The following is a 25,729-nucleotide window of genomic DNA, read 5'->3' on the forward strand; positions in this document are numbered from 1 at the left end:
TTCTCAAGATTGCTCTGGCTATTTGGGTTCTTTTTTGGTTTCATACAAATTTCAGGATTATTCTAGTTCTATGAAAAATGCCATAGGTATTTTGATAGGGCTTGCATTGAATCTGTAGATTGCTTTGCGTAGTATGGACATTTTAACAGTATTCTTTCAATACATATTTACATTTATTTATGTCTTCTTCAACTTCTTTCTTCAATGTCTTATAGTTTTCAAAATACAAGTCTTTCACTTCCTTCATTAAATGTATTCCTAGGTATTTTATTCATTTTGATGCAATTGTAAATTGTATTTTTAAAAAATTTCTCTTTTTTAATTCATTGTAAATGTATAGGAGCACAACAGATTTATGTATGCTAATTTTGTATCCTGCAACTTTAACAAATTTCTTTATTAGTTCCAGTAGTTTCTTCATGGAGTCTTTAGGGTTTTGTATATATAGTATCAGGTGATCTGCAAATAGTGACAGTTTTACTTTACTTCTTCCTTTCCAGTTTGGATAACTTTATCTCCTTTTTCTTGTTTGATTGCTGTGGCTAGGATTCCAGTACTATGTTGAATAAAAGTGGTGAGAGTGGGCCTCCTTGTCTGTTTCTGATCTTAGAGGAAAGCTTTCAGCTTTTCATCACTTGCGTATATTAGCTGTGGTTTGTCATGTAGCTTTTATTATGTTGAGGTATGTCCCTCTGTGCCCACTTTATTGAAAGTTTTTATCATGAATGGATGTTGAATTGTGTCAAGTGCTTTTCCTGCGTCTATTGAGATGATCTTGTGGTTTTTTACTTTGTTAATGTGGTGTATCACATTGATACATGCGGATGTTGAACCATCCTTGCATCCTTGGAATAAATAGCACTTGATTATAATGTATGATCCTTTTAATGTATTGTTAAATACAGCTTGCTAATATTTTGTTGAGGATTTTTGCATCTATGTTTATCAGGGATATCAGCTTGTTATTTTCTTTTTCTGTAGTGTCTTTGCCTGGTTTTGGTATCAGGCAACCATTCTTCACACTGTAACAAGAGTGATCTTTTAAAAATGGAAATCAGATTATGTCTTTCCCACTGCAGTCTCTCCAATGACTTCATGGAGCACTTAAAGTAAAATCCACACTCCGTGACCTACAGGGCCCTACTCGCTGGCTCCTACTCCCAATTTCTCTCTATCTCAGTACTTTCACTTTAGCCTATTTATCCCTCACTGACCTCAAGCCACATTGGCATTCCTGCTATTCCATGAGTATGACAGGTCCCTTCCAGCCTCAGGGCCTTTGTACTCACTGTTTCCTCTACCTTGAATGCTTGTACCTCCTCCTTTGCATGACTGTCTCAGGACTCTGTTCAAATGACACCTCTGCAGGAAGGTCTTCCTAGACCACTTTATTTAAAGTCATCTACTCTCTTGACACCCAATCCTTCTCTAAGAAGGTATGTCTTTATTCCTTCTTAGTACTCATCCTTCCTTCAAATTATCTGCTTATTTACTTGCAGACTGTGGGTTTCCCCCACTAGAATGTAGGCTTCATTTGGCCAGAGACCTGGCCTATCTTTTTCATCCCTGTGTACCCTGGACAGTACCTGGCACATAATAGGTACTCAGTAAATATTTGTTGAATGAAGAGGAAAAAAAATAGAAACAATAATGTTCATCACTTAATGGATACTTAAGGATTACATAAATGATAGCATATCCATCCACTGGATACTGATGCAATTTTATTTTTCTTGACACAGAAGATGTAGAGATATTGTTGAGTGAACAAAACAGGAACAAACAGCATATATATTGAGGCCACATGTAAGTAAAATTATGTATGCACATTCACACATGTATTTATGGAAAGAGAAATTGATACCAAAACCAGGCAAACTCTCTTTAAATGAGTTTGACAGCATTCCTTCTTCTTCGGTTTGTTGGAATAATTTTAGAAGAATAGGTATTAACTTTTCTTTAAATATTTGGTAGAATTCACCTGTGAAGCCATCTGGTCCTGGACTTGTTTAGCTTGCTTGATTTCTGCTGCTCTGTCTTCCAGATCACTGACCCCATCTTCTGTATCATCTAATCTGTTGTTGAGTCCCTATAGTATATTTTTTTTTTCATTGCAGGTACTGAATTTTTCAGCTCTTGTTGGTACTTTCTTGTATTTTCTATCTCTGTTGAAGTTCTTATTGTGTTCATCTATTCTTCTCCCAAGTTTGGTAAAGCTCTTTATGACCATTACTTTGAACTCTTTGTTGAGTAGATTACTTACCTTCATTTTGTTTAGTTCTTTTTCTGAGATTTTGTTTTGTTCTCTTATTTGGAACACATTTCTCTATTTCCTCATTTTGCCTAAATCTCTGTGTGTGTTTCTATGATCACCTATGTCTCCTGGTCTTGAAGAAGTAGCCTTTTGTTGGAGATACACCGTGGGGTTCAGCAGTACGATTCCCTCTGGCCACCAGAGACAGGTGCCCCTGGGGTATCCCTGTGTGGGCTACATGGGCCCTTCTTTTCTAGCAGGGCCACAATTGCGACAGGTGTGCTGGTGTGTGGGCCTGGCCCCTAGAGCAGCTGGATGCAAGGTCTGGTTGACTGCTGCAGGCATGCTGATTGGGCTTGTAATCTTTTTTTAAAAGGTTGTAATCATTTTTTAAAAAAATAGTTTCCATGTTGTTTTTATATGTGCACAGTATTTTTGGTACTTGCCTTATTTGTGCTTTTAGATCATTATTTCTCTCTGTCTAACTGGCTCTTGGACTGATTAAGAGAATCCTTTCTAGACTGAATTGTGGTCATGTGTCTTCAACACAGTTTTTTATTTGCTTCTGTCAAGTGCTCTAGAGGTTTCTCTCAGGTTGGACTAATTTTTATATTAGTTTCTCAGCTCAAGGGTTTCCAGAACATTTAGGTAGTATAATTCAAACCCCGTACCCACTTGGTACTGAGGTTATGAGTTCTCAGGAAAGACTTCTCCTCCCTACTCGTTTATACCCATCTAGAGCCTAGGCCAAGATAACGATGTTTCATTATCTTATCCCTTCTCTTGTCCCTCAAAGCTTGTCCCCCAGCTTTATGCACTGATTTTGCTTCTAACTTAGAATAGAAATTCCTAGATTACTGAAACTGACGGTCCCTTTCTGCCCCAGGATAGTGCAGGTTATGTTACATGCCTTAAGTGCTTTCTTCTCTTTGTGTCTGGCTCCTGGACATTTACTTTACTTTGCACATTCAATGATGCACTTAAATTTTTTTCAATTACATATTATCCAGCACCTGGTGTTTTCAGTTTATCTAGCTCACCACATTGCCTGAACCTGAAATGTGTAGGATTTTTGTAATAAAAGACGTTCTTATCCTTTTAGCTAGGATTAGGAATGTTTGAAGCGTAGACTTGTCTGGAAGTAATTATACTAAAATGAGCATTTGTTATGTCACTACGCAAGCCAACCATTATCTAAGTTTTGACCTATTTCTTTTGAATTGACTCATTTTAGGTTATTTCCTGTGTCAAAGTTCTTAAACCTTTGTACCCTTTCTTCAAAAAGGTGAACGTGGTGACTTGGGAATATTTAAAATACCAATTTGTCTATCAAGTTTTTTGCTTGATTTTCTTTCAGCCAGCAAATACTGCAAAATGTTAGTTGACGAAGAAGGATTGCAGCTTTTGTGCGACATCCAGGAGCACAGTGAGGTAGACCCCCAAGCCCAGCAGATTGCAACTTCCATTCTAGATGATTTCAGAATGCATTTCATGAATTTTCAGAGACTCCCTTTGTGTTGAATGCCCTTCCTAACCTAATGGGCTTCAGAGGTACTCTCTGTTCCTCAACAGCCAGACTTCTGCCCTGTCAGCAATTGAATGTTGAAACCCCTTGTTGTTGGAGTTTGTGAGTTGGCCATATTTTATTGCTGATTTTCTGTAAGTTATGAAAAGGTTGCATTTGTATGATGGCCATGATCCCAATCAAGTTGGAATCATTCTGAGAACACTTCTTCAGCAGATTTGAGATACCGAGCTCTGGACTCGGGGAAGACCTGCGAGCTTGTGTCGGAACATCTACACCAGTTACCTGTCTGTAGCCCTGGCCAATTCCTTAACTCCGGGAGTTTTTCAGAGGAAGGGGAAGAGAAAGGCCTGCAGGGAGACCTTGATATTTACGTTAAATTTCATGTTTGAAAGAACTTTCCTCAGTTGTTATTCCTGGTTATGCTCAGCGCTCAGCCACTGGAAAAGAAGTACATGAAAAATGTTCTGGGAAATATGTGCTTATAAATGTGTTATTTGGAAGACAGAACCTCTGTTGGAGGGGAGGAAAAAGAAAAAAAATACCTTTTTTTACCAAAAAAATACCAAAGTATCCTCCCCTTGGGTAGAGGGAAGAGAAATATATTTTTTACAATTTTCAATATTCTACTCTTGGCCTTCGTCCCTCCAACTTTACACATTAGACTGAGTAGCGTAACACTCTACGTATGTGTGTGCTGGAGGGGCAGGGAGCGACTTAGGACTGAGAAGAGAGTGTTTGGATGAAAGATTGTATGGGAACTGTAAATCTCAATCCCTCAAGTATTTAATTTGAGTGGGACTGTGACCCAAAACTAAGAGGAAGAGCAACAAAAAGAGTTTGCCAAAGATTTAACGAGGTGCTTTTCTGAGAACCATCCTCACCACAGTATAAACCACGAGAAGCTTTTGTTTGTGACCTCTGCAAAAACCTCCTCTGCAGAATAGAGTGTGAACTCCTTCCTTGCCTTATTGTTGACAAATAACAAAACATATTTTGCCATTCGTCTGTTTAAGTTTTTTCAAAGAACAAAAATAAATTTCTTTTTTATTAGTAGCATATTTTAAGACTAGAATTTTGTTTTCTTCGCTGTCCACTCTTAACTGGAGTGCTATATACCATCTTTTGGAATCAAATGAGACTTATTCTAAATCATATTCCAAACTACTGCTCACCAGTGTCCCTCCCACTGGTTAAGGGGAATTTGTAACCTACTTCCTTCCACAGTCCTGAAACTGCACTGTATTTTCTCTCATTTACTCTTCTGCCTGATTTCAAAAGGGGTATTGGTTTTCTGACATGGATTCTAGTACTTTGGAACATTCTGTTACCAGATACTAGCTTTTGCTAATGGGATGGTGTAGTGGGAACTAGTGACTGTTGAGGTCCAATTGTACACGAGGCACCTCTCCAAGTTTTGTGTCATTCACAATAATCCTCTGGAGTAGCTAAGTTTTATTCTCCCCATTTAACAGATGAGAAAAAGGAAGTTCAGTAAGGTTGTTACTTTCCTGAGTAGTTAACAGCTCATGAGCTGTTGTTCTAGGCTTTTCTGTGTTAACTCTCCATTCCAGGAAATGAGCACAGCCTTGAGCTACATTTGTATTTATTAGCAAATTAATGTTACTGGTATGTGTCCATGGCCAGGGCTTAGTGACTCTAGGCTGGGCCTAGGGTAAGGAAGCTCAGGCAGAGAGCTTAGATCAGGTAAAGAATGACCACAAGACCACAGTTTAAGATGCAGCCTTCTCTTCCCCTGCCTCGGTACAGAACGGCTACTGAAATGAGTGTGTAGATGTGCATGTCAGCCCTCCTTTCTTCCTAAGTGTGTCATCCTCTGTTCCCCTGTGCTCATACTGTTCCCTCAACCTTCCTCTTCTTTACCTCAAATGCCTATTAATCCTTCAGGCTTCAACTACAGTGTGACCTGCCCGTTTCCTCACCCTCCATTCTCTCCACCAGAGTTTATTGCTCCCTTCTCAGTGCTCCTGAAGTCTGTTTTATGCAGCCATCAAAGATTTGCCTTGCCACCCTGTAGGTTACAAGAGGTTTTCACAGTGATGATTTCATTTGGTTCTCACAAGAGCGTTGTCCATTAATAATAACTCACATTTATTGAACATGAGGCTTTTTTTTTAAAATCCTCACAACAGTTTCATTTTGCAGATGAAGTGACACAATGAGTAACTGCTAGAGAGCTGGGATCTGCAGTCTGGTTCCTGGCACCTACTCAACCACTACCAGGGTTTCCTTATGATTTCTATTGAACAGAGTTAGAAATGGGGTAGGGGGGTGTCTTACAACTTCTGCCATCTCTGGTGAGTACCTGATAACTGAGAGGCAAAGATCAGGCTGACAGCCAACAATACAAAGTTCCAGTTTTAATTTATCATTTGTGTAGGGAGAGACAGGTATTCTCCAAAGCAAACCTGACCTCAGTGATCATCTAGCCAGGGTGAGGAATAGTGAAGGCAGCAGGAGGTGGCATGGCTAGCACCTTAGTACCAGGCTCCATACCAATCATTTCACATCCATCATTGTCCTTGTGAGGAAACTGAAGCCCAGAGCTGAAATAAGGAGGGCAGTCGCACTTCAAATTTTCCTTCTGGATCCTGCCTTTTAAGGCATGCATCTCCCATATGCTTAAGGTTAAATGGGCGTCACTCGCCCACAAATCTGGGGGGCCGCTTCTCCCTGAAGGCTGCCATGCCCTCTAGCCGGTCTCGGGTAGGGATGTTCTGAAACAACAACAGAATATTAGATTGCAGGGGAGCGGGGCCAGAGGCCAGTAAATTGCTCAAGTTTGTCCAGCCCATGACAACATTGTTTCTGGACTCTGGTGTTGGGCCATGGGAAGGTATGAGCCTCTGTGGCTCCTTAGTCTCCTGGGAAAGGCAGGCCGCCTGTCATGAATCTGGCTTGTCAACATCAGCCTCTGCTTGCACACTGCTTACATGCCTCCAGAGACTTACAGTCTCCTGCAGCAGTCTGACAGGAGGCTCTGCAATAAGAGATTTGGCTTTGACTCCTGATGTGTAGCTCATCACACCAGGCCCTGCAAATCCCAAGACTTCCTGTTTAGGAGTATTTGGGGTATTTATTAACCTGGAGGTTAGTATGTTTTACTTACTCATGAGTCAGGGCTCAGTAGGTCAGCCACAGGTTTGCCACCTTTGAACACACACAGCCTGCAGTCTATAACCGAGGCCTTGACATCCCACCTGTGGCCTGGCCTCTCAGAGGCCACTGTACAGAGGAAGCCATTCTTCAGTGTCAAGTAACTCTGTGTTCTGTGATTCTTTGGTCGCTAAATGGGGCAGGGTATACCACCATGAGATGGTTGAGGAAATAGTCCCAGAGAGAAGCAGTGTGGTTCCCCTGGGATCACTCCAGGCTAATTGTGAGCAGTGAGTGGCATAGCGTGTGACTCTGGGTTGGGAGGAACCTACTACATTGGTCATGTATTGCACAAGCCCCACACTCTGGGTGGCCTGGGCTCTGCTTACAAGCATTCACAGCCGCCACGTACCTGGGCATAGCACATCCCTTCAATGGCCATCCCTGATGCAATGTCCACCTGCGAGAAAAAAGTGGTACTTGGATCAGCCTGATCTTGTCCACCTCCGTCTGTACTGGGAGCCAGCCCACCCTACTGCCTATACTGTTCCCTCCAGCAAAGAATTAGTGGCTTACTGTACATCAATCATGAAAAGAGACGAATCTGATAAGGAATGCCTTACCTGGAGAGGAAACACCGTAACTAATAAAACAGTGCTAGGACAAATGGGGGCTGTGAGAGTAATGGGGAGGGTTACACACAGCCTGTAGAGCAAAGGAGAGTGTGGATGAGCTGTGTTTGCACAGCTCCTGGGCTGCCTCACCACACCTCCTTTCATCCTCGTTAGTGAACATTCCAGGCTTGCCATTGCCCTCAGGAATAAGCTCCTGGGCTTTTATGACCTGGCCCTGGCAGCTTCCCAGCCTCTACTGCCCAATGCTTACTACCTCTTCTAAGCACTGTTCTAAGAGACGTGCCCATGTATGTATGTGTAAACTCACTTTTCATGGCAAGGGTTATTATCCCTACTCTGTAGCTGAGAAATTGGAGGCATAGAAAGGTCAAGTAATTTGTCTAAGATCACAACAGTATGTGGAAAAGCAGGCCTTTGAACCGAGACGGTCCAGCCAGAGCCTGCGCCCCTAACTTCCGTGCTGTGTTGTCTCATTCACCCCTTATTCCCATTGAGTCCAGTTGCTTATTTATGCAACTGTGCTTTTGCTCATACTTTTCCCTTTCTCTGGAATTCTCATCCTTCCCAAAGCCGAACCCTAGAAAACATTCTCTAACCCAGCACTACCCAGTGGGACAGCACAGCTCGAACCTCTCCAGGATTTCTGCTTGGTACCCCTAGCTTTTTATTAGTGATTTGGATCTGTATCTGCCCCCGCCCCTCCCTGGAGGCAGTGACCATATTTGATTTCTGTCTGTGTCTCAGTTCCCAGCTCAGCTCTAGAATCATTGTGTGGTGAATCAATCAAGTAAGTTGATATCTAGGGATAGATTAGCTGCCCCAGCCCCACCCTGAGCCCTGTCCTTGAGGCCACGTCACTGACCACTAGCACAAACCCAATAACATGGACTGGGAGCCATACAGACCTGGGTTCTTACGGTTCTGTGGCCCGGGATAAGTCATTTACCCTTTTGGAACGCCATTTTCCTCCTCTCTCCAAGGGAGAGAGACGAGGATAAAATGTAATTTGGAATATCACCTGGCCAACTTTCCATTTTGTAGATGGGTAAACTAAGACACAAAAAGAGAGAGGTCAGACTCTGTTACAAGAGTGCAGCTCCTGAGTTCTTTCCAGCTGTGCTGTCAGTCTGTGCGAGCTATGAAAGCACTTGCCACCTCTCAGCCACCCCACTAACTTTAGGGGACCCAAGCCCTGATCAGAACCCTCTCACCTCCATTCCTCGATCAATGGCTACTTTGCCCAGCCGCACAGCAATGGAGGCCTAGGGAAAAGAAAAGGCTTGGTTGAGGGGGCAATCAATGCTGATGCCGTGGGGGGTGGGGGGCTGCAATAAAGAAAGGCATAGTTCCATGGACAGGGAGACAGAGTTCCAGCTGTTCTGTTTCATTAGTGTTAGCACCTACTAGTTCTCAGTGGATGCTCCTTTTCTGTGATGAAGGAAACCTGACTGATCCCTGACCCTTCCAATCCTGACCACCTTGTGTTCTTGTCCTGTAATACATTCCTACAAGATACTGCAATTTACGAAGTGCTTTTCTACCCGCAGACTTGTCTAATGGTGCTACCCACCTTTCCAGGACGGTGCCATCTTTAATTGAGGCTCAGGGAGGTGAAGCATTTGGCCACATCTATCCAGTGAGTCAGTCATGAAGTTTGGATTTGATTCCTAGTCACCTGTCCCACTGCTGCTCCCTTTCTCTACCCCTCTCATCTCAGCAAATGCAAACCTCCACTGCAAGCAAGTTTCACCTCAGCAGAGGCAAAAATGGTCAGAATTGGGAACTTGGGCTTTGGAATCAGACAGACCCGGGTTGCAATCCCAAAGGTGAGGGGCAGCATTTTGCACAGCCACTTGGAAGCAAAAGCATGAAAGTGGCCATTTTTGCTTCACTGGTCTTGCTTCCCATTTGCTTGTGCCACAGAAGGCCTGGTACTCCATCCCCAGCCCGCTTCCAGGCAAGGAATGCATTTACTTCCTATACTATTCATATTGTAATGTTCGAAGTTTTTGTAAGACTTTATCAGAAAAAGAATGATTTTTAAAGTTTGTTAGCATAGAAGCTATAAATGAAAAAGTTCTAGTTAAAAAAAAAAGAAGAACTTCAGATTGGGAAAAATACCACAAATAAAAGAAAGTCAAAAACTGGTAAAATATATTTGTGATACTTACACAGATGAATTTCCTTGATTTATAAAAAGCTAGTATAATTTCTTTTAACAAACATTCATAAGGGTATGAAAAGGTAGTTAATTCACAGGAAAAGAAATATAAACACGGGTTCTCAGCTTTACTCTTAAAAAATGCAAACCAAAACAGGTGCTCCTTTCACCTTACACTAGGTCAATAGTAAAATGTTGGTAATGCCCACTATTGGCTGAGATAAAGAAATAGATATTTGCATATATTATTCATAAATTGGTACGAAACTTTAGGAGGGCAATTTGGCAAAAACTGGCAAATGTTAGATGCACATGCTCTTCAATGTTGCAACTCCATGTAGGAATCGACCCTACAGATGTACTTCCAGAAGTACACTAATACTATGTTTCCCCGAAAATAAGACCTAGCTGGACAGTCAGCTCTAATGCGTCTTTTGGAGCAAAAATTCATATAAGACCAGTCTTATTTTACTATAATATAAGACCCGGTAATATAATTATAATATATAAATAATAGACCGTGTTTCCCCGAAAATAAGACCTAGCTGGACAATCAGCTCTAATGTGTCTTTTGGAGCAAAAATTAATATAACATCCGGTCTTATGTTAGATAAGACCGGGTCTTATAGTAAACTAAGACTGGGTCTTACATTAATTTTTGCTCTAAAAGTTGTATTAGAGCTGATTGTCCAGCTAGGTCTTATTTTCGGGGAAACATGGCACATCCAGACCATGAATGAAAAAGTGTGCAGTTTTTTTTAAAAGAATGAGGTCAATAAGTATATGCTGAAATGGGAAACTCCAAGATATTAGGTGGAAAAAAACAAGGTTCTTACTATGTATGATATATGTACAATATATGTATATTATTCCGTTTATGTAAAAGGTGCTGGTATGACATGCCTTTGGGGAGAAGGGTCAGGAGAATAGAGAACTTCACTTTTTGTTTTATACTTCATACTGTTTGAATTTTTTACTATGCGTATTTTAACTTCATGTATTTTAACTGTCCCTTAGAACTGGATTAGCCTCTGAAGGTGTGTTTCTTGTCCCCTAAACCATTCTTAAAAGGAATTTAGAGTTATTTAAATATATGAGTATTTTTGCATTACTTATATATGCAATAAGAATTTCTGGACGAATATTCATACTGTTAACAGTGGTCATCTCTGGGGAAAAGGATTGGGGAATTGAGAGCTGTTTGGGTGACCAGTTGGTCCAGTTTGCTCATGACAGAAGGGTTACCAGGACATAGGTCTTTTACTTTTAACTGGGTCAGCCCCAGGTAAACAGGGTCACCTGGGACACTCTACGTTTCATTTTTACCTATGCCCTTCTTATTCATCTATTCTATTTGATTTGCTTGTCATATATTACTCTTATTTAGGTAACCAATAAAGAAACTGATTTCTCACCAAAGAAAATGTAAAATTATATAGATAGTTTTAATATACTGTATATGTGTGTTAACATGTTTCTGTTTCTAAATGTACAGATATATATATATGAGAATTAGTAGACATGATAATTTCACATTATTTGGAAATGAGAACAGTGGGTCAGACTGTGGCCACAGTATGTTCAAGTAGAAAATAGCCAAATCTATATTCAAAGTATAATGTCTATTTACTATTTAGGGGGAAAATTTGAGTGGTAAGTTGCAAGCCGTGCATTTATTTAAAAATCTTTTTGGGGCCTTATGTCTGGAACCATTGGACTCCCTAGTCTTGGTGGTTTGTCCACTAGAGGGCAGCCGTCTACCACACCATCCCTGGCACTCACCCCTCCGGAAATCCTCTCGTCTTGGGCACCCAGTAACTCAACTGGAAGTTGAAGGTTTGTTTTTCAGGTTGCATCAAAAGTCCCAGCATTGGGATTAGTGAACTTTGTAGTACTAGTTTCTGGTTGCTGGTGTTTTGGTATGCAAAGCTGCTTTAAGTACTGAAATACTAGAACTTAATGTTAGTGGAATACCATTATTTCAGTATATTCAAAAATCTGAAATAGGAATCATCTTGAGTCAAGCTCAAAGACCCAGCTATTCAGTTCATACAGAAAAACACAAACCTACAGTCTACAAGTCTTGCTAGATAGGACCCCCCTCTGTGGGAGTGCAAAATCAGAAATCAGCATCTACCTTGAGTCACAAGAGTTTCCTATTCCAGACTTTCTGACCAAGTATAATAGGAACATGACAGCATTAAAATTGTCCTGGTAGTAGCATTAGACTCTCTGTTTATATGTGATGAAACTTGGGGGGAAAAAAGATAAAATAAATGGTTTCTTTTAAACTAAACTCACCATCAGTTTTTAAAAGTTCATAGCCCCTGCCCTCACAGATCGCGAAGTTATAAAAAGAGGTAGGATTATTTAAATAGGCAGAGAATTATTTTTATGATTAATTCAAATGCTTTTATCTGTTAATATTAATGTATGGTTAATGTTTTTATGGACATTTTTTGCTTTGTAACATATTTGTAAATGTTTTATTTGAAATGCATTAAATAGTTTCATAGTTTTAGGAAATTTTGTACATATTATGCACTCTTAGAATAAAATACCAGTATTGTCTTTCTGGTAATAGACACTTGCGGTCACTTTTGGTGACTTTGATGAGCAAGCCATTTAACCTTTCTGGGTCTGTTATATCATAAATACCATGAGAATAATCAACTCAACTGGATTGTTCTAGTAATAATTGAGGCACTGCACAAGTACCTAGGATTGTGTCGGATGGATGGGAGATGCTCCGTATGGGCTAAGGAGTATTTATTATAAGTCAGTAAAACATGGCTCCATTTCAGCTGCTTCCATATCATTATGGAAACTCGGGACCTCCCTCTGGGTACTTGTGGAGTTATGAGAAGGCAGCAGAGCCGCTCAGGCCCTTAGAGAACCCATCAGCCAGATCCTGGGTCCTGCTGCAGACTTTGGGTCTGGCAGCTGGTAGGATTACCGTAGGCAGGGCCTAAACCTATTCCCTGGGTCTCTCAACCTTTTGTGAGATTACGCTCAGAGGGTATGTGAGGATTTAAAAAAATGAATGGATCTTTTTTTTTTTTTAATTTATTGGGGTGACAATTGTTAGTAATGAATAGGTCTTAACATATCCTACGTGATGTGTTTCAAAACTTTCTCTACCATGCAGTATGGTCAGAAAGAAGGGCTCGTAGTTTATTTGCTTTAGAATCTTGCTTTTTCAGTTTTGGGGACATTTTAATGTTGTACTGTTCAATATAGTAAGCACGAGCCACATGTGGCTATTAGCGTTTGAAATGTGGGAAGTGTAACTGAGAAACTAAAATTTTACATTTAAATTTAAATAACTACATGTGGCCAGAGGCTGCTTTAGTGAACAGCACAGGCACAGAACATTTCCACCGTCTCAGAAAGTTCTGGTGCTGGTCTGAGGATTTTCAAGCCTACTTGATTCCAGTCTCTCAGAATTAACTTTTCATTTTACCTTAAAATTTGATTTAATTTTGTTTCCTGGATGGCTGAATGGATGCAGAAACTCCAAAGAGGGTTAATTTTATATTTATAAGTCTAGGTGAATGCATCTTGTGTGGTCCCATGGGTCACCCTGGCCTCCCCACACGTGTGTCCGCGTGGCATAGGCCTGTGCTGGACTGCCACCACACCTGGGGCAGGATCTCCTGGGCCAGTTCTCGTGCCCGGTGATAGGCGGCGTTCCCCTCCTCATTCTGGGCCACAGAGTGGTTCACCAGCCCCAGGGCCTGCGCTTGCGCCCCACTCAGTCGTCGGCCCGTGAAGATGAGCTCCTTTGCCAGGGCCACCCCTAGGCATCGAGGCAGCCTCTGAGTCCCTCCTGCCAGGATGGAATGGGAGTGGTCAATCAGTATGGGAAGTGGGAGCCCAGAGAAGGCCCGGGCTGGGAGTTAGCCAAGACTTCTCGGAAGCAGATTGAGTTAGGATGGGATCGAGTGAAATTGAGCAGGTAGAGAAGGACTGGTGCTGTGGGTGAGGTTTGTTACCTGCTCCTGGGAGGAGCCCTCGGGTGGTCTCGATCAGCCCCATGACAGCTGAGGAAGCTGTTTGAAGAGAACAAAGTGAAGCCCCCACCCTCTCCTCCAGTGTCAATCCTTGGGGAGAAGAGACACCCACTTCTGGGCTCTGCTCACCACTCCAGCCAACCACTTCCTTCATGGTCTGGCTCTTTGGAAGACCCCCCACCTGCAGATCAGGAAGCCCAGGCCCTCATCCTACCTCCCCACTGGTGGAGGAGTGCATCACCAGGCATATCTCTTACCCTTCTTACCCTACCTTGTAGGTGGATAAAAGATGACTACCCCCCGTGGGCCTGCTTCAGAGAGCTGCTAAGGATCAAATGAGGTACTGGTGCTGGGAACAAGAAAGGGGTTCCTGGAAAGTACCCAGTACCTGTGTCTGGATTCATGGATTCTTTGCCTCATGTACTTTTGCTCTTGTCTGGACTAGAGTGTCAGTGATTCCTGCTCCCACCAGTTATTCCTCCTAGCTTTTCATCAGACTGAAATTTCTGTATTCCAGTCCACATCCTCTTTTCAAGTTCTCCTTTGTCTGAGAAGCCCTTGAGTGTCCCATGCCACAGGCTTCTCTCGAATTCCCTCAGCACAGGCCATCTGAACCCTGCAGTGTCCGCAGGAGGGAACGGCCATCACTCCTGCCTATGAGGGGTTTTACGTCCACTCTCTCCTGTTGCCAGAACTGCAAGTTAGTTGCCTTAAACATGGGCGGGTGAGAAACAGAGTTGGGGCTATGACCTGACTGATACTTTGATGCCTTCTCTTTGATATGCATTGTGTAGATAAAAGCTACTTTTAAATGCCTGGAGTTACACATTTTTAAATGTTCTTCCTGCGGTGGCAGGAGAAAACAGAGGGGAAGAGTCTCACCATTGACGGCACTCAGACTTTTCCTAACTGCCTCCGAGAAGATCTCACCTAACCACCAAGTCAGTAAGGTTGAAATGCGATCTATTGCCTTCTTCATCCCTTCCCTCCGTTCTTCAAAGCGCCAAACCTTGGCTGGTGCCAATGAACCAGAGGGCAATGTTCCTGCCCAGGTATGTTGGTGATTATCTGGGCTGACAGACTGTTTCCGTGGCTGACCTTTTGTCAAAAACATGATAAATAAAGCTAGTTTGGACAGAACTGGAAGGTTAAACAACTAAACTTTGTCCCCCTTGGCCTTCCCTCTCTGCACTGTTTGCTGTCCTGTCAGTACTGGCTCTGGGCTTGGTAGAAGCATTCCTGAGATGAGGGAACCTGGTGCTGAGAGGTGACGTGTTCTATAGCAGTCGGGCTGAAGCAGGAGGGGAACCGACTTCTGCCTGAACTCCCTCTGTGTCCCCCACCTTGCCTTTAGTTCTGCTGTTGGTTGGAAAACCAAGAGCAGTGGCTGACTTTGTAGAATCCCCAGACATACCCTGTTTCACTAACCCGTCCCTCCCCACCCCGTCCCACCTCTCCCCCTGCCCGGTACCTGCTACTCGGAGGTCACAGGCCAGGGCAAGTTCCAGGCCTCCACCCAAGGCAAACCCATCCATAGCTGCAATGGTGGGTGTAGGGAAGGCTGCTGTGGAGACAAAGAAGGGCTCAGCCTGTGAAAGCCCTGGCAGGATCAGGACAGGGGCTCAAGGTTGGGGAGGGGCTAGCTGGTTGGGACAGAGGGCCTCATTGGTCCCAGGTTTGGGGGCCTCACCTGGCATCTCAGCCAGGTTATTTTAGAAGGTGGCTTTCCCATTGGGGTAAGGTGTGGGATCAGGTGGGGAACCAGAGTGGGGAGGTGGGCTGGATGATCCCTGCTCAGGCCCCCATCTGCTGGCCACCCTGGGACTGGCCATTCTGCTCTTCCTTCTCATTCTGTGTGCCAAGCCCTGTGCTGGGTGCTGGGAACACAGAATTGAACAAAACATGGGAAGACCTATAAACAGGCAGTGATGACCCAGCGTGAGTGCTCTCATAAAGGAAGCTTGGAGTAAGGGTCAGAGGAGGCTTCCTAGAGGAGGCACGAGTGGCCTTCAAGGATGAATAAAAAGTTCACGTGGCTAAAGAGTGATATTCCAGACAAAAGAAACAGCAATTGGGAAAGCCTGGAAGCATGCTTCGTGAACCTTGACTCCTCTGGGGTACCCATGCTTGAAGGCAGGGAGAAGGGTGGCATGGAGGGGTGGGGGTGAGGGGACGGAACTAGCAGGGCACAAAGGCTGAGGAGCCAGCCCTCTGAGAGAAATGCCCTCTGAACTCTTGTCACTTGTCTCTCCACAGAGCTCACAACAGAAACTGTCTTCTCTTTAGAGTAGAGGATGGTGGGTGGGGCTGGGATCAGCAGGGCCCCTGAATGCCTCCCTCTGCCCGATTCCAGGACCCTCACCAATCTCATTCATCAGGCCTCGGAGCCGCTGGACAAAGACCCCCACTTCCACCTCACTCATCTGCTCCCGCTCCTTCAGGTCTGCACCTGCAGATGATGAAGGGTAGGTGACAGCCCTTGAGAAATAACCCATTATTGAGTCCTAAGCTGTTAAAGGATCCAGCAAAGGAGACTTGAGAAGCAGCCAGAAAGGGAGGAGAAACACCAGGAAAGCATAATCAGGGAAGCCAGGAAGGAAAAGGGGGAGGAGGTTAAAAAAGGAGAGGTGCAACAATAACAGAAAGAAAAATTGGATTTCATCAAAATTAAAAACTTGTCCATCAAAGGACACTATCAGAGAGTGAAAAGTAGCCTACAGAATGGAAGAAAATATTGGAAAATCCCATATCTGATATGGGATTAATATCTAGGATATATAAACACCTACAACTCAACAACAAAAAAACCCACAAAGAACAAAGAGTTGAGTAGACATTTCTCCAAAGAAGATGCACAAATGGCCACTAAGCACATAAAAAGATGCTCAACATTATTAGTCATTAGGGAGATGTAAATCAAAACCACAATGAGAAAGCACTTCACACCTATGAGGATGGCTATTATAAACAATCACAACACAAAACAAGTGTGGGTTTGGAGAACACTGGTGCATTGCTGGTGGGCTTGTAAAATGATGCAGTTGCTGTGGAAAACATTTTGGTGGTTCCTCAAAAAGTTAAATGTAGAATTACTGTGATCCAGTAATTCCATTCCTAAGGGATATATCCAAAAGAATTGAAGGCAAGGACTCATATCTGCACACCAATGTTCATAACAGCATTACTCACAATAACCAAAAGGTGTAACCAACTCAGTGTCCATCAATGGATGGATGGATGAACAAAATGTGTATGTACACAATGGCATATTACTCAGCTATAAAAAGGAACAACGTTCTGATTCATCCATGCTGCAACATGGATGAACCTTGAGGACGTCATGCCAAGTAAAATAAGCCGGACACAAAAGGACAAATGTGTGATTCCACTTGTATGCGGTACCTAGAATAGGCAAATTCTTAGAAATAGAAAGTAGACCAGAGGTTACATGGGCTGGGGACAAGGGGGCATGGGAAGGGATTGCTTAATGAGCACAAAGTTTATGATGATGAGAAATTTCTGGAAATGAATAGTGATAGTTGCACAACCTTGTGAATGTACTTGATGCCACTGAATTTTACACTTAAAAATAGTTCAAAATGTAAACTATAATGTATATATTTACCACAATTTAAAAAATATATAAAATAAAAATGTATTGCTTTTTCCCAGTTTTACTGAGAAATAATGGACATACATCACATTATAATTGATTACTTTTCAAAAGGAGGGGGTAAGTGGGGCCAAGGAGGCTGAGGGGTCAAGGAAGACGAGAAAGGAAAAGTGAGTGCCAGATAGAGGGGCACAAAGGTGGGCAAGGACCTGGGTGAGAGCAGTGACCGTGGTAGGGCCATCAGAGGCCAGATAGATGGTAGGGGCTGAGGGGGGCGTGGGGATGCGTATAGTCTCTTCAAGTCCTAGACCACATGACGTCAGAGCTGGGAGAGCTCTTGGAAATCTTTGGTTAGTTCCAGCCCCTCAGTGACAGATGGGGAAACTGAGGCCAGAGAGGAGCAGAGACTAGCTCAGGATTCCAGAGCAAGTTGGGGGCAGACCCAGACTTCTGGCAGCCCGCCTACTTCCCTGTGCTTACCTGGGATAGTGAGTAGTGGTACTACTACAGGGGGCATGAAGTGACCTTGACAGTGGAGGCCAGACAGAGATGGAGATAAGGAAGAGGCCAGAGTGGGGGGAGAGCCTCAGAGCCAGGGCCGCTGGGTCAGGCAGACTGGTCTGCATCCTGGTCCTGCCAGGGCTGGACAAGGGTGGACTACAAGCTGGGCACCATGATTCCCAGCAGCTCAGACCTGGGGACTGAGCCATGTCCCCTTGAAGACTGGAAATCATGCTCCCCCTTCACAACCACTTCCCACCTCTGCAGTGACCCCCATTCCCCTCTCCCCAACCATCCCGGCTTAGGTTCTTAGCTGCTCTCATTGACTTGCTTGTTGTGGGTCTCGGATGTGGTATTTCCAGCCTTTGAAACAGAAGTTCGTTGCGCTTGCCCAGTTGTGAGGACCGGACGGTGCAGGGATAGTGGAGAGCTTTGATGACGGACTGGGCAAAGGGGCACGAGTCTGGTATTGGCCACTGACCTTGTGAACGTCTTTGGACTCAGTTTCCTCATTTCCTCAATGAAGGGTCAGAACACAGCATGATGTAGCCAAAAGATTAAGGAGGGTCAGAGGGGTCAAGTTCAAACTAAATTCTGTTCTACCTCTTATTAATTATGTAACCCTAGGCAAGGAATTTGACCTGAGTCTTTGAGTTCACATCTGTAAAATGGGAGTGGGTCCTATGCTAGAGCTGACCTAACTCCTCCCACCAACCCCTACAGGCTGGTGGGAGCTCAGCTGAGCCCCAGGGTCGGGGCAGGGGAGCAGGGAAACCCACCTGCACAGAACACACCCTTCACTCCACTTCTGAAGATCAGAACACGCACTTGCCGATCTGCCCTCAGCTGGGCCAGAGCTTCCAGCAGCTGCAGAGAAGATCTCGTCAGATACCTCCCTGCCCAGCCCCGGCCCAGCCCCGGCCCCAGCCCTCCCTGGTATTCCGCCCTTTCTCACCTCGCTGACCAAGACATTTCCCAGGGCATTGCGGGCACGTGGTCTGTTCATCAGAATCTCAGTGATTCCTGCAGGGGACCGGGCAGCCTAGGGTGAGTCACCTGGTTTGCTCACTCCTGGGCTGGGGGCTTGGGCAGCCTGTATGGCTTGGAAAAGTCACACACACACAGGCCTCAGTTTTCCTGACTGGGCTTGCTCATCTGCCCCTTCTCCTTCGTCACCTCCAGTGTGCTTGCCTCCTATATCCCCAGGGCAGGGCAGCCCAGCACACCTGGCCAGCCCGGAGCTCTCCTCTGAGCTCTGAGTCTGAATATCCAACTGTCCACTTGATATCACAACCAGCATGTCCAAAAATGATCAATCTTTCTCCTCTCTTGGTGAGCAAATGACCTCACTGTTAACTCAGAAGTCTGTTGTGTTGCCTGCCTCCTTATCCCTTACCCATGAAATTTACTCAGTCTCTGACACCTGACAATTCAACCTCTTAAATCTCAGATCTTTAAGCTCATATCCCTCCTTGCAGTGACTAATCTGGTACGGGCTCTTTTCTCAATTACATGGATCACCCAGGTGGCCCTCTTGTCCTCAGTCTTGCTCCCCCTTCTCCCTCTGCATTCGTTCCTTCATTTGGTCAGAGTTATCTTTCTAACCCAAATCCAACCATGTCCCTCCCCTTTTCATCAAAATAAAGTCCAATGTTTAGTAACACAGGGCCCCCCAAAAGTCGGGCCTTTGTACCCCACTCTGGCCTCAACTCATCCCCAAAATCCTGGCCAGGTATGGGGAAGAAATAGCAGCTCTGGGCAGGGACCATTACCTCTCCTCTAAAATGTCAGGGGTGCACTAGAGGAGTGTTTACCAATCCTCTGGCATTCAAAGGCCCCTTATTTTTCTTCTCCCATGTTCTCAGCTTTGTCTATGAAACAAGCAGTATTGGTTAAGATGGTATTCTCAGTGTGAGTTGATCGGAGACACAGAGAAAGGTCAAAGAAAGTTTCAGGGTTCTCAAAGGTAAGGTTTCTAGTCCGGAGTTAGAGAACTGTGGTCCAGGACAGAGGACTGACTGTAATATTCAGGCTAGGTGGGCTTCCTTAGCCTCCCAGAAACCTTCAAAGAGCAATTTGAGCCCAGCAGGTCTGGATGGAGGTTCCACAGAGGAACTCAGATGTCCCCAAGACCCTCTCCAGCTCTGGTGCTTCAGAAGAGAAAATGTTGTAACTTTGAGGAAGAGAAACTGTGGTGGATACAGAGAAACCCATCAGAGGAGTTGAGGAAAACAAGTGTAGGTCCAAGGTCATTGTAAGCAGAGAGAACCTAGAGTGGCCCACATGTTCACATCCTAAAGAATCCCCTTCTCGTGGGACAGGACCTGTGAATTGCTTCTAACCAACAGAATACAGCTAAGGTTACAAAATGTCACTTCCAAGAGTAGATTGAATTACATGGCAAAGGTGATAAGATGTGACTTCTGTGGTTAGGTTACAGTGTATTATAAGCCTGTTGCTAGGGCACACTGGAGAAACTCGTGGGCTTATGGAGAGGGTCATGTGGCAAGGAACTGTGGGCAGCCTCTAGGAGCTGAGAGTGGCCCGCTGGCCAACAGTCAGCAAGAAAACAGGACTTCAGTTCTACAACACACAGGAAGTGAATTCTGTCAACACGGTAAGGAGCTCGGTAAGGAGCTGTCAACAAGGTAAGATCTCTCCCCAGTCAAGTCTAGATGAGACCACAGCCATGGCCAACTCCTGGATTGTATCCTGGTAAGATCCTGAGGCAGAGAACCCAGCTAAGTTGTGTCTGGACTTCTGACCTACAGAAACTATGAGATAATAAATGTGTGTTATTTTAAGCAACAATGTTTGTGGCAATTTGTTCTGTGGCAAGAAAAAACTAATAAAATCACAAAGTCCTGGGACTGACAGAAACTTTCTCCTTTTTTTTCTTTCTGGTTCTGGCTTTTCTCACTGGTTGACACTGCCCGGTCTTTCATCTTTATCTCCTCTTTCCATCTCCCTCTCAAAATACTACCTGCCAAATCTTAAAATGCTTCACTTAAGTCACAGCTCAGTCACACACCAGCTCCGCAGCCTTGGGCGAGTTCCTTTACCTTTCTGACTTTCAATTTCCTGATCTGGAAGTAAAAATTCTAAAAAGATTGTTATGAGGATTAAAAGATATAATGTGCATAGCCAGTTTGTTGGTACAGTGAGCAGGGAAGACATATGCTGGGGAAAAGTCTAGAACCCCAAACAAGTTAGGAACTCCAAACTGGGAGCCCTGTGGAGTCAGGCAGGGTGTCTTTCATGCTTTCATCTGACAGCATTTCATTTGTACTACTACGTGCCAGGCCCTGGAGAAATAGAGGACTCAGCCATGTTCCTGTCTTCTTAGTTGAGCCCTGATCCTGGGAACATTGCCCTTTTGATGTAGAATATTTTCTTTGTGCCTGCATCGTGTCTTGTGAAACTGAAGAATGGAAGCATGGACCAAGGAGAGACGAGGAGTTGTAAAAGAGGATAGTTTATTAAAAAGCAAAGGGTCAGCTCCTGAGACGAAGGGGGTCCCTAATGGGGTGTCCAGTGACTGAGGCAAAAGCTCTTTTATACCTTTGCTTGCCTTTTTGGGGAAGGGGGCTGGTTCCTTCTAATGGAATTTGTCTGTCGGGTTTGCTCTGTTTGCCCATCCTGAAGGGATTCACAAAATAACCCATTCCTGTCTCTCAGATCTGCTCCCATTTGTCCTGCCAAAAGGAATTTACGAGATGATAACCTCAGGTCTACTTCAGAACCTGGAGTTTCAAGATACGGCTGTCTTTTGTTTATTCCACCAGGGACCTTCCTGTCGGCCTAACAACATGCTAACTAACCTGTCGCACTTTCTGGGCCCCAGCAGTGGGGATGGGTCTGTACCACACCCTCCCCACTCTTACAAAACCCACCATGCCACTGGCTGATGATTTCCTTAGCAGCTGACCTAGGGTCACTTCTGTCTGGAAGGCTTGGACCACAGGCTAGGTGATATGGGTGGGAGTCAACAAAAACCACTGAAAGGTAGTCTAGAGACTAACTGATTTAACAACTCCTTTCTACATAGAAGGGGAAACAGAGAGCCAGAAAAGAAGAGAATTTGCCTAAGTTAACAGCTGGATCCAGCTAGTGTTAGGACATATTTAGGCCAGGAGCAGGAACCTTGTTATCTAAAAGCCATCTTGTCTTGCTTTGTACCCTTGTATTTGCCTTAGGCCTGGAGAAGCCGCCTGGAATGTAGAAACTATCTTGTCCTGGCTTGCTTTGTACTTTGTTTGTCTCCTAGGGGCTTGTGATCAGTGGGCCTGGGCAGTTCAGACAGAAGCCTGGGGGCCAGGGAGGGCTTGCCCCCTGAAGCATTAAAGGGGGAACAACCTCATTTACCTCCTCCTATAAAACTCCATACCCCTTTTTGCTCGGGGAGGTTATGGTCTTTTCTAGCCCGATTTCTTGCAGCTCAAATACGCCAAATAAATTCTGATAGACCAATTTTGATCTCCCACGACTCACTCCTCCGGCCGTGCCTAACAGCTAGCAATCCTCATTCTCAAAGAGCTAACAATTTATGAGGGAGACAGGTCCAAACATGTGAAAAGTAAAGGGAAAATGAGGCACAGTCATTCCAGAAGGATTTATGTAGGCAGAGAGGACCCAAGTTAGGGACATAGCTAGGACAAAATACAGGAGTGAGACAGCTTAACATGAACCCATGGGTAGAAGAGAGAAGATGGAAAGGTCAGGGTGTGGTGAGGAACCATGAACTCCCTGCGAAGAAATTGGAGTAGAGCGGTAAAGAGTGAAGAGTGGTTAACAAGATAATCCCATGTTCAAGGACAACAGGTGAAACGTGACAATGCTCTGGTGCCATCAGCCCAAGAAGAAAACAACCTGCCTGTGGCTAACATGAACATCAAATGACCGCGAATCATTTTGGGGTAGGGACTGTTTCACCTGTGTGGGAATCTCCTCAGCCTCTCCCACTGTTCCCCCTCGGTTTCTTTATCTCCTTCCCACAGTGACCTTCTCCCACCTTCGAAATGCCCTCTGGCAGGGGCAGAGGGTAAATCTGCTGATCCTTGTCATTTCTGGACACAACATTCTGCTCTTTGCAAGTGAGCTCTAAGGTCTATGATCTTTAACTGATGTACTAACTTTTGTACAGAAGAGGCCGTGAAGAACCTAGTTGAGAACAAAGGTTTTGAAATCAGCCCTGGTTCAAATTGCTTAACTTCTCTGTGCCCCAGTTTCTTAATATGTAAAGTGGGGAGAATGATTATAACTATCTCAAGGCAAACGCTGTTCCCAGTTTGGCAGTGAACTAAACATGAGAGTAAGGGTTATCTTTAAGACCCGGCAATCCCAGCTAGCCAGAGAAATTCTCACCTACGTAGTGACGTAGTAGGACGCTGGCAGCCCCTACGTGTCCATCAAAAGTGGAGGATGCACACCAGGGAATAGTATACCACAGCAGGGAGCAAGGAATTAGATTTAAATGGCAAAGCAGCTCTTCAAAACTTAGTACCAAATTGGGGGTGGGGGGTAGAAAATACGAGATGTAGAGTACAATGCCATCGGTGTAAATTAAAACTCAGACACAAACAATGCTACATCAAATACAGGGAAGAGGGGATTGGCTTAGGCAGAAAGTAAAGACTAGAGGACCGCCTTGCTGCGACGGTAACGTGCAGTGGCGTGAGGAGTGTGAACAACAAAACAAACAAAAAACAACACGCAATCGAATGTGTTTTCTGCCAGTGATCAGCGGGAACTTTCCCCTCAGAGTCAACGGGACTCAAAAGTCCGCCAGCTGCTGAGGGGCCAACACGCTGCGAGGGGTCGCGCCCTCCTCTGCGCTCCCCTCCCTTCTGCCTTCTTCGCGACCTTGCAAGAAGAACCTGATTGGCTCCGCAGCCTCAGCCCCCAAGGAACCGTGCCAGGACCCTTGACCCGGGAGGGATATCAGGCCTTTTAAAGTTCGGGACAGGGGTGGGGGGTGCTGATGGTACTGGTGCCTGGTCCGATCTCTGACTATTCCTTTCCCCTTCCTCAAAGCCCAGCCCACCGAATGGGGGACTGAGAGGACCGATAGTGACATACAGTCCCACTCCAACTAGGGTTGGAGCGGCCAGTAAGGTGGTCACCCACTCGCGGGCCTTCGGAGGCTTGGAAAGCCTAGACTGGGACGCGGGGAATTAGGGACCAAATTCTCAAACACACTGAGAGACCTGCTTTATCCTTATCCCTGCTGGCACTCGGTTTCCCCCTCTTCAGCCCTGCCGGGGCGCACCCCAGCCGCCTCCTGGGTGCTCCCCGGGACAGCGCACTTACCTTGGTCCGGACCCGCCAGGGAGCGCACTTGGATCTCCGGGTCCCTGGCGGTCCCGTGGGAGGCGTAGCCGCAGGCCTGAAGGGGCCTCCAGGGCCGTGTTAGGCGCAGGGCGCTGGTCAGCGCGCGCTGCATCGGGGCGCAGGCTGGGTCGGTGCCGCTCGGCCTCCACCACTCCTCTGCCACTGAAGGCTCGCAGCTCCGCCGCGAGGTCCCCGCAAATTGCTCCACCTACGGGCGGAGAGGCCCTCGCCGCTCCCTGCGCCTCCTGGAGATCGGGGGACCTGGGTAGGGTAAAGCCCAGCTCTGTTGTGTGATTTGAGGCAAGGCTGTCAACCTATCTAAGTGTCAGTGTTTAATCTGTAAAGTAGGGATAACAATAGTGCCTACCGGCAAAGATGAAGCAAGACGCTAAAGTAGCGAGAACAAATTTTAATCGGTAATATGCTATTGCAAAAGGAAAGTGTCCAGCATGAATTGAACTCAACTGGGCCCGGAGTTCCCAAAGGGGTGCAAGACCCAGTCCACCTCAGCCATCGGGAAAAACAAACAACACTTTTAACCTAGTACCAGCCATTCTGGTTTAGGTTCTCTACCATGAGGAGTGTGACCTGAAGCAGGGTCTGAGACGGATCAGGGGTAGGCCAGAAACCAGACTCACAAAAGAGTAGCCTGGGGAAAACTTTTGGAGTGTTGGGATTTGTCTTGTATCCTGTTAATAGTGGTAGTTTAGAAGAGTCGGTGCATATGTTGAAACTCATGGGACATACACCAATAAAGGGTGGAGGGAGGATTTCACTATATGTATGTCTAAAAACAAAGGAAAACCAAAGTTCACTCACTAGCTCTGTGACTTTTTTAGAACATTACCAGAAAAAAAGGGTATTTCCTCTTACAAGGACATCAGTCATATTGGATTTGGGCCCACTCTCATGACCTCATTTTAACTTGATTACCTCTTTAACGACCCGACCTCCAAATACCGTCACATTGTGAGGTACTGGAGGGGTAAGACTTCAACACATGAATTTTCTTTTTTGGGGGGAGGTTGTTTGGGGGCGAAACACACAATTCAATCCAAAACAGTTAGCATTAATCCCTTTGAGGATGAGAGGCAAAGTCCCATAGTTGCTCCCCAACCTTCTGTAAAAATCTATCTGATGCAGTCTTGTGCCTGTGGTTCTTTAAGAATTGAAGGAAGTGAAGTTGCGTCCAGCAATATAGAGGAAAGGAAAATGGAGGGATGGCTAGATGATCCATAACCTGAACTAATTCACTGGAAGCAAGGGCGGGAGGTCAGAAATGACCAGGATAAACCCCAATTAATCACGACAGTCAGAGAAGAACTTAGTTTCCCATCCGACCCAGGAAGGAGGTTAGAGCCATTTTCGTTTAACATTTAATGGACATAGTGATTACCCCAACAAGCACCAGCGATTTTAAAAAGAGAGAATTTTATTTCCAGATCACCTACCAGTCCAGCCATCGGATGGAGGCCAGAATTGTTAGTGGCTTTGGGGGGGAGGGGTCTTCAACAAGTGGAGGAGGGGAGAGGTTTCATTGAATACTCTTTATTGATCTGCCCAGAATGAACTAAACAGGG

The 25,729-nt window shown here is 45.0% G+C and overlaps 2 protein-coding genes across 10 annotated transcripts in view; one reads left to right on the forward strand and one right to left on the reverse strand.

Moving 5' to 3' along the window:
• ZYG11A (zyg-11 family member A, cell cycle regulator) overlaps nucleotides 1–5,246 on the forward strand; it is a 54,966-nt gene extending 49,720 nt beyond the window's left edge. Inside the window, exon 14 of the mRNA XM_033114184.1 lies at nucleotides 3,612–5,246. Within this exon, the coding sequence (XP_032970075.1) occupies nucleotides 3,612–3,775 (164 nt within the window). The 3' untranslated portion in view covers nucleotides 3,776–5,246. The remainder of the gene's footprint in view (nucleotides 1–3,611) is intronic.
• A 122-nt stretch (nucleotides 5,247–5,368) lies between these two features.
• On the reverse strand, nucleotides 5,369–24,457 carry ECHDC2 (enoyl-CoA hydratase domain containing 2). Of its 9 annotated transcripts, none has more exons than XM_033114187.1 (11): nucleotides 24,129–24,453; nucleotides 18,775–18,842; nucleotides 18,599–18,686; nucleotides 16,068–16,154; nucleotides 15,177–15,266; nucleotides 14,636–14,803; nucleotides 13,688–13,744; nucleotides 13,334–13,521; nucleotides 8,743–8,793; nucleotides 7,309–7,356; nucleotides 5,369–6,517 (listed from the first exon to the last, which is right to left on the reverse strand). In XM_033114187.1, exons 1-11 carry the CDS (start codon nucleotides 24,259–24,261, stop codon nucleotides 6,440–6,442), a joined length of 1,056 nt encoding a protein of 351 aa, XP_032970078.1. In that variant the 5' UTR covers nucleotides 24,262–24,453; the 3' UTR covers nucleotides 5,369–6,439. The 9 variants fall into 9 exon arrangements, with proteins under 9 accessions (XP_032970078.1, XP_032970077.1, XP_032970079.1 ...); XM_033114186.1 differs by having other exon boundaries at nucleotides 15,177–15,269; nucleotides 24,129–24,450; XM_033114188.1 differs by lacking the exon at nucleotides 16,068–16,154 and having other exon boundaries at nucleotides 15,177–15,269; nucleotides 24,129–24,457.
• Nucleotides 24,458–25,729: the final 1,272 nt, after the last annotated feature.

Source organism: Rhinolophus ferrumequinum, chromosome 9 (genome assembly GCF_004115265.2).
Source record: "Rhinolophus ferrumequinum isolate MPI-CBG mRhiFer1 chromosome 9, mRhiFer1_v1.p, whole genome shotgun sequence".
NCBI lineage: Eukaryota > Metazoa > Chordata > Mammalia > Chiroptera > Rhinolophidae > Rhinolophus > Rhinolophus ferrumequinum.

What these genes read in the sequence shown, in the direction of transcription:
- ECHDC2 (XM_033114186.1), bottom strand. Translation starts at nt 24,261, where the DNA reads ATGCAGCGCGCGCTGACCAGCGCCCTGCGCCTAACACGGCCCTGGAGG. An exon ending in CTGTGACCTCCGAGTAGCAG is followed by an intron (nt 14,804 to 15,176) that starts GTACCGGGCAGG and finishes TTTTGACAAAAG; the next exon opens with GTCAGCCACGGAAACAGTCT. An exon ending in AGGGCTCCTCCCAGGAGCAG is followed by an intron (nt 13,522 to 13,687) that starts GTAACAAACCTC and finishes CCATCCTGGCAG; the next exon opens with GAGGGACTCAGAGGCTGCCT.